The 8,431-nt window shown below is 33.7% G+C and overlaps 1 protein-coding gene across 1 annotated transcript; it reads left to right on the top strand.

Moving 5' to 3' along the window:
- The first annotated feature begins 441 nt into the window (after window positions 1-441).
- On the top strand, window positions 442-7,843 carry LOC139498176 (GRB2-associated and regulator of MAPK protein-like). The gene is made up of 2 exons (XM_071286516.1): window positions 442-1,033; window positions 3,934-7,843. Exons 1-2 carry the CDS (start codon window positions 670-672, stop codon window positions 6,141-6,143), a joined length of 2,574 nt encoding a protein of 857 aa, XP_071142617.1. The 5' UTR covers window positions 442-669; the 3' UTR covers window positions 6,144-7,843.
- The last annotated feature ends 588 nt before the right edge of the window (window positions 7,844-8,431 follow it).

The raw sequence follows: 8,431 nt of genomic DNA, 5'->3' as shown, positions 1-8,431 counted from the left end.
AGCAGAGGATTCTACCCAATGGTCGTGTTATGAAATAGAAGTTCCTTCATAATATGAGATCGGAGAAATAAAAGTAATGATACCAGTTAAAAATTACAAATCCTCGAGACAGATCTCCCTAAAATATATTATTTTTTTATGGTCAAGTAACTGTTGTACAAGTACTACTTAATTTGTCAAAATCTTAAAAAAATTAAGTAATCTAAACTTTTTAGTATTATATATGTCCAGACTAACCATTATACCTACCGTCTTTATGAAAAATTCTATAATATGTGTATTGACAGAGGCATAATATGGGTCATATATGCTGGTCAAGAGTTGTCATTATAACATAAACGCGATTAATTACTACAAAAATTTTATTATCCACTAAGTCAAGTATTTGCAACGTAACATTTAAATGTCCGGATCAATAAAGTATGGGTATTTTGTCCAGGATTATTTTACCCAATATTCACACAGGTAGAACAGCTGAGCCGTGTACATTGCACTTAGCATGTCATTAAAAGGTACACACGTAGTGTGGAACAGTTCTTATTTATTACCAAAAGACATGAAGATACTATGAAATTTTCAGGAGGCTACTGTTATTCTGAATTCATCAACAGATCTATGGAGGACAGGTAAAACATTTCAAACGGCGTCACTGTAACTAAGGTCAGTAAAATGGCGGACCGGTTCAGGACTGTCGATGATGTTTATGCGACAGTGAGAAAGTCACCGCCACAGATTGCTGACATTACATGGGATGACAAACCAAGACATCTTAAAGACTTAATAGTACTGTGTCGAGACCGTATGCCGTTTGTGGCCAAGATTCAAAAAGGTACAATTTCGAGTTACGTCCCCGGATGGAGAAGTGACAGCTCAGACTCTCGTTCAGATTCGGAAGATGAAATGGAAAATTTATTACATGTTCTGGAAGTTCGTTGTCGTAAAATAATTATTGTACACCGGATGCAGTGGAACCGACAGCAAGCAGAATATTTACCGTCAGAAAAGGAAATTCAGCTCCCAATAACATACAAAGGTAAACTTCGGTATGGTATGGGTTTTATAACTCTTTTCTTTTAACAAACTAATTGATTTATTTTAGCATACATGTTTGAATGTGTCTTTAGAAAGTGGTAATGTGTCCTGTAGGTTTATTTTTCTCACCTTTTTTTTTGAACAACTTAATGGGTAGCCTAAGGGACTTATTTAATATAAATCAACCATACCAACAATCACCTTTAAAAGCTTCAAAATACAAATTGTAGCTTCTGGACGAAAATCATGTGTTAGTCAAGAAAAACTACAAACAAATTATAAGATGATTATTTTATTTTGACAGCTTGTCACTTTAAAACGTCGGGTAAATATAAGATATGACTCAATAAATAAGAAGATGTCCCGGTTGGACTAGCTGATCATGCCTTTAAAATTAATGTAAATTTAATTGTTTGCCAACGTATAAAGTATTTGATTATATCAAATATTCCTGAATGTTTGAAACGGTTTGAACAAGACGAACAAATATCCCCAAATGATTTAATTTACTTATCGGTTATCAAATATGCACGAATTAAGACTGTACCTCAAATGGCTACCCATTATATACATTACATAGTAGAAATGACATACAAAAGACTTATTGAACTACAGTGTTAATGTGAATAACAAAAGGAAAATCATGTTAAAGGGGAAGAATGTACATAAATAAGTAATAATTGATACTCCATTTACGATTTCAGTCATACAGAACCAACGTACACACACATGCTTACGCGAAATCATCACAAAATAATACGTACATTGAACACTATCAAAGTCTAATCTAAAAAATTAAGTGTGCTGAAGATTGCCTGAATGCAGGATTTTGCACCATTTACCATAGAGCTTATTTGTGGTATTTTGAATCCACCACAACACAGTCTCAATGACAGGCGACTCCCCCCACAATCTTATTTTAAAGGCTCGCTCTTTTAGTACATATCCTTCCCTATTTCAGTTGGTCTATATGGCGTACGATAATTGAGATAAAACTTATGTTATACGAATGTGACATTTGAATTTGTTGAACACTCACTTTTTATAACTTTCAATAAATGTTATGCGTCGTGTAACATTCTGTCAGATGCAGCGAAACCAGGAACAAACCCCTCACAAAACCAGAAACATATTATTTTTTTTTGGGGGGGGGGGGGGGGGGGGGGTATATGCGCACCGAAGTCATGGCAAAATATGCAGTTTGTTGATTGTGGCCATCATCCGGTAAATTTATTGGTCTAGCTGTTCCCACTGGCCAGCTTTAACTAAATGTAAACTGTAATACAGTTTATACTTAATAACGGGTTTGGGGATCCCTGAATATCTGCCATGTAATTAAAATAATAAAAATGATAAGTCAACCATATGAATAAAAGGATGGGATAACAATACAGAGATACAAATAACTAAATAGACATCTAGATGGCTACAATTGTGTATAACTGTTTCGAGTTGGAATCTTAATTCGCATTTCTTTGACTAAGTGGTTGTGTGTGCAGTTCAGTAAATGTTATCCAAGTTGTTGGTAATATAGATATTATTACAAAATGTAAAACTGTCCTTTCCATTCTCTATTTGGACCAAGGACGCTTCAATATAATGTATACACATTTAGAAATAACGTAGTAAATCCTTCAGTAAGTATTAATTTATGGAAGCAATGATTTCATTTCTCGCTTTAATATCATTATCATGTTTTACATGCATGTATCACGAGTTAAGACATTACAATTACAATTCTTTATTAACCAAATGTTTTACAACATATAGGTACATGTATAATCAATATATACTAAATATATATTACAAAAATATACGATCATGACAAAACAGACAGAAGTTTTAAATACACAAAAAATAAATACATATAGATATAATTCCAAATAGCAAATATTTGTAACAAATGAATACATGATACATTAACTGTTTAAACACAGAACTGTTACCTACATGTATGTATGTATGTATGTATGTATAGTAAAGCGTAGGTATGTATGTGTAGTAAAGCAGAACACTAACAAGTTCAATAAATTATACAAAACGGTATTTGAACATATAATTAACCATGTAATTAACTTCATTTTGTCACTACTTATTTAAGTTTGTTTTACTCCATTGAAAAACGTAGTCTATTAGTATAAAGAACACAATTGTACATGTTGTAAGGTATCTAATGAAAACAAGTTTAGTTTCCTTTAAAATACTTCAGTACGCCATTAAGTTTTATTACATGATTTGCAACGCAGTTAAAAAGTACAAATGTACGTGTAAAAGATTGGTATATGTGATTAAAATCTTAGTTTTATCTCGTGATCATGTGGCATAAAATGTCATGTCAGATTTTGTCATCACATGACATTCGTCGTCGTCATTATAAACTTTTACAATCATTTTTTTCTGAACCAGACTTTTGTGGAATGATTCTTAAGGTATCTGAAGTTAAGTGTGTTTTTTCTACCTGTCTGTCCACACTCATGATCTCAATGGTTAAAAAAATGTTTGGTGCATCTAATAAGAAGGAGCTCACATTGCACAAATAAACTGTATGGGTTCGCCTTTATAGCCTGTCTTACATACGTGGCGAAGTACTGTGCTTTATTGTTCAATATTTTATTCTTTTATCATACTCGCGCTACATCGGGATATAACAAAATTGGGCCTTTCGTGACGCTCTGCATTTATTGTGTCGTAATGGTTCCTTAAGTCAAATGATTTTTTTCTCGAATTGAAGGCGAATGCATTGTTGATTGTTATCAAATCAAAATTGTAAATTTAGGTATTAGATTGTGCCGAATGATTCCATCCAATCATGTTGAAGATGTCAGATAATAACAATCTTTCCACCCAAAAGCTATTACGAATCTTAATATAAATCTGATTGTCTTTGGTGTTTACTTGTAGGCTGGTTTGAAGTGCTTCCAGAAGACGGAAGGGCGGTTGAATATTTCGATTCCATACAATCAATAGCAAACGTAAAACCCAAAAAGTTTTTGGTACGGACATCCATAGTTGGATATCACTTAACTAATGAAAATGGTCCAAGTAGCTGGCAGCCTTTAGAAGTGAAACCAGGAGATGTTTTAATCACTGGCATTGTCTACATGGACCAAAAGAAAGGAAAATCTTCAATGCGAACGTTTTTTAAACGAATTCTGAAATCTAGTAAACATCACAAAAAAGACCAAGAACTGAAATATCTGCAATGTTTTGATGATCAGGGTAAAGAAATTATGGTTCCGTTAATAATGACAGGTCTTTTTAGTCCAGTCGGTGATGTGTCGTCATGTAACTATGATGCAGTCTATGAACTTCACGATCTAGTCATGGCATTCAAATTACCAGTCAAAGCACAACTTGTACAGGATATCGAACAAGAAAATCAAACTATTGTACCAAATGGTATGATAATTCTTAAGGGGGTTCAAGATGAAGAAGTGGTTGGTGTTGCTAAATTTTCTACAACGGGCGACAGAAATGCAATGTATGAAATCCCAGCTGATGCTGACATCCGGTTAGTAAAGGGTATGACTAAGAGCAGGAAATCACAGCGATATCGCGAACGCATTGAACAGGATGATGTAGACTCACCGAACACCGAAATGATACCAGATCCATTATATATGAATGAGACCTCAGATCCTATGTTACCAATGCGAGTAAAAGTGAACAAAAAATCAAAAGGTAGTGGTATATTAGATAAACTGAGTGTCAGAGCAAAAAGTAAAAAAGAACGTGCTAGTTTAAAAGCTTTACAGACTGCGGGTGTATTTTCCTCTAGACTAAGTAAAAGTGATATGAATTTGGAAGATTTTTTTCAGGTAGGGGATGAAGATGAAAACAACGGTGGAACAACTGCAAAAACTGATTCCGCATCAAATAACCCTAAATTTATTTCTGAATTTGATTCCATAGATCAGTGTTCAAATAATTTTCAAGACAACTCAAAATCAGCATCATACGGCATGATGCGGCAATATCCTGTGCAAAATCGTGATCTTCCGCCTGTTCCAAATAGCACGTCTTCACCAAGAACGGGTCATTATAGCGATGCTGTTTACGAAGAACTACCTCCAGCACCTCAACCTCCGTCATCACAACATCATAATAAACTATATGGATCACACGGAGATGAAGAAGATGGTTATATGTGTCCAGCTCAGGTCAAACAAAAAATGCGGTCAGAAAATCCATATGGGACAAGTGGTGTTGTAAGAACAAAACCACCAGTTGCACCTAAAGAAAACGCCAAACAAATTCGTGCTCGTAAAGTACGTAGTGCAATTCCCGGTAACATACCAGATTATGATGAATTCGATAGTTATTCAAATAATGCAAACAGAAATCAAATATATTCGTCGCCATATAGAGCTACTGCACTAGCAGAAACAAAACGAAAAAGTTCATTTGACGAAAGAATATTTAACGATGATCAAAATTTAGAAACGCGATCAATGTCTGATTGGAACCGAACGAAATCGAGATCTCAGAAAAATTTAAATTTCCCAGCTAATGCAACTGTTCGAAGTCACAACTCTCGTCGTATTCGTAATGTGATGGATGTATTTAATTATCATGACTCGATCAATGATCTAAGACAAAGCAAGGAAGCACTCAATTCGGTAGTTCCAAACAATGTTGATGACTATACTGAAAATGAAGGACTTCGAGAGTCTCGTTCTTTTCCAACAGAATATGTTAGGTCTGCTTCATATGTGCTGTCAAGTGATCAGGATAATCGTCGGTATCCACGAGCGGCGTCCAATTCTGGTTTTAGTGATATCTATAGAGGAAACGACTCGGCAATATCTGGGGACTATGGATTTCATGGTGACAGTGAGTTTAGTTATAGTGAATACTCGGAATATATTGATGATGGATGGTTACCTCCGAATGATCTAGTTGGCTTAACTGTCAACGAAGTATCCAAATCAATGAGGTATATCGGAATGAAGGACCGTGTTGTTATCAGACTCGCAAACGAACAAATAGACGGAAACTTGCTTTGCTCATTGGACAAAAAATTATTAAGAGAAGGATTCCCTGAACTGAATGCTTTAGAAATCAAAAAAATAGTTGATTTTATCAATGGTTGGCGACCGAAGAAGAAGTAAATACCTGGTGCAAACGGGAAATGTCTCTGAAGAGTAAAGTGCGACCTGCTTAGTCATTTTTCGTATGACTAAGATAGACAAAGTTTCGGTTAAAGACATTTTTTGGATACTTAAGTGTTGAGATTGACATGTTAAAACTGACGGGTAATTTATAGCCTTCACGAAAAACTCATGATTTAGTTGTAAAGGCAGCAAAAATACAGGCAGCCTCAAGAAGTTTGACGTACGAAATTGCAAATTTACACAGGAGAGTGCGAGTCTAAACCAAAGGGTACATGTATCATCATTAATATATTGTCGTTTTTTTAATTTGATTAGTTCGAGGGTAAAGTATTACTAAGTAATGTATTCTGGAAACATGACTGCAATTTTTGTAAGACTTACTTTTTAAGTACAGATAAATTATGCACATATAACGCAATAACACAAATTTTATAATAGAAAATATATTTAATGATAGTTCTAGTCAGCTTTGTAATATGTGTAGATTTTCAAATTTTTAAGTCATAAGGCCAGTATGACATATTGCCACCATTTTTCCACAGTCACTTGCCTCAGAAATCTTTTCCCGTATATACCTTAATTGTATTAAGGTGAGTATATAGGAATTTTTTTCTGAGACAAGTGCCTGTGCATTTTTCGTCGGTTAAAATGGTTCTCATTGTTTTAATATTCACACTTTGCTTTATCAGTCTTGGTGATTATTTCGGAAAAGTCTACTAATAAGCCAACATAACTCCTGTTACTTATTTAAAAATGGAAATGAAATTTGCTGATTATATAAATTTTTTTTCGGTTTAACCGTCACTGGGAATAAACGTTCTGAGCCAATATTTTACATGGTCGCAGATGTACTACTTTAAAACACGGAGACACATGTGAAAAAGCGCGTTACAGAATGGCCAAAAACAATTCGGAGCAACTGTCTGAAGAGCAAAGATCTCTAGTATTCTATAACTAACCATACTAGTGTACGTGGTAAATATTTACAATGGTCTAAGCACCCTTCAAATAAAACTTACTGGAACTAAAAGTCCAGCATTGGCATCTACTTAGTGGAAGTAAATTTTAAAGGAATTTTGAAGAATTTTCTTCTTTTAATGATTAACAAGACTAATTCGTCAATTGTTTTCTTAGATTTCAGAATTTAAAATATAGCTGTATAAATCTGGTAAATGTTAATCACATAGCTCGGGTTGCTTCAGAATTACGGTTTTATCATAAAATGAAAACTACGAAAGGTTAGAAAAAAAATGCATAAACGATTCAATATAAAGTCGACTTCATTGAAAACTTTGATTTCGATCAACAAGATTTCGAATAAAGTATTTTCAAAGTTTACAATGATTTCGTAATCACAACCCGCATTTCTTCAACTATTTGAGCAATTGTTTGTATATGTTTGCATTTAGTTGTTATAAAATTTTGACTTATGTAAGAATCTTTTCTGCCATGAACGCGGGCATTCGTGTTATACTGATATATTTTGGTCTACTGTTAGTTTTAATGAATGTATCATTATTTATACTATTATGAATATGATTTATCACTTGTTAGATCATGCATACATGTATTGTTATATATTTTTTATAACTGTTATGTAACAAACCATGACATTTTTATGTTTTATTTTAAGTTATTATTAACACTGATTTTTTTTAAATATGAAATTAGTTGATTAAATTCTGACGTAATCTCGACTTTTCTATAGATGATATTCAATTGTACGTAAACCAGAGACACTCGAGTAAACTTCTTCAAGTTTTTGTGCTTTTACTCGTATATACCGTTTTTTTTTTAAGAAGCAGCTTGCTTGGAATGAAACTAAATGACTTACGAATGCACTTCACAACCCTATCCCGCAATACAAATAACAAAACGCCTCTGTAATTTTATAAAGTCAAGAACGGATTACTAGTATCATTGATCAAATATAAAAATTAATTCGGTAAAGATATTTCTCGGGGCAAATATCTATATAGTTTACTACAGGCGGCGGAATGGGGAGCAATTACCCCGATCTTATTGCAAAGATACGAGGGGAAACGGGTTCTACCTCACATTCAACCGAATTATATCCCTACTCATATGGACTTATTGCATCCACTGTTTCCATCTTTCTATAAGTCAAAATATTTTCGCCATACTTTTTTTCAAGTACTACAAAAATAAAGTGACTTCATATTTTGGCAGAAGCTTGAAAGTGATGGAATGTAACATCCTGTTTTCCAATGCATTGAATTTTCGTTACACCTTTATTGTATTACTGAATGAAATGATGTCATATT

Source organism: Mytilus edulis, chromosome 1, assembly GCF_963676685.1.
Source record: "Mytilus edulis chromosome 1, xbMytEdul2.2, whole genome shotgun sequence".
Classification (NCBI taxonomy): Eukaryota; Metazoa; Mollusca; class Bivalvia; order Mytilida; family Mytilidae; genus Mytilus; species Mytilus edulis.
The sequence above is the reverse complement of the archived record's forward strand: the minus strand, read 5'-3'. Positions and strand labels throughout refer to the sequence as shown.

What these genes read in the sequence shown, in the direction of transcription:
- LOC139498176 (XM_071286516.1), top strand. Translation starts at nt 670, where the DNA reads ATGGCGGACCGGTTCAGGACTGTCGATGATGTTTATGCGACAGTGAGA. An exon ending in GCTCCCAATAACATACAAAG is followed by an intron (nt 1,034 to 3,933) that starts GTAAACTTCGGT and finishes GTTTACTTGTAG; the next exon opens with GCTGGTTTGAAGTGCTTCCA.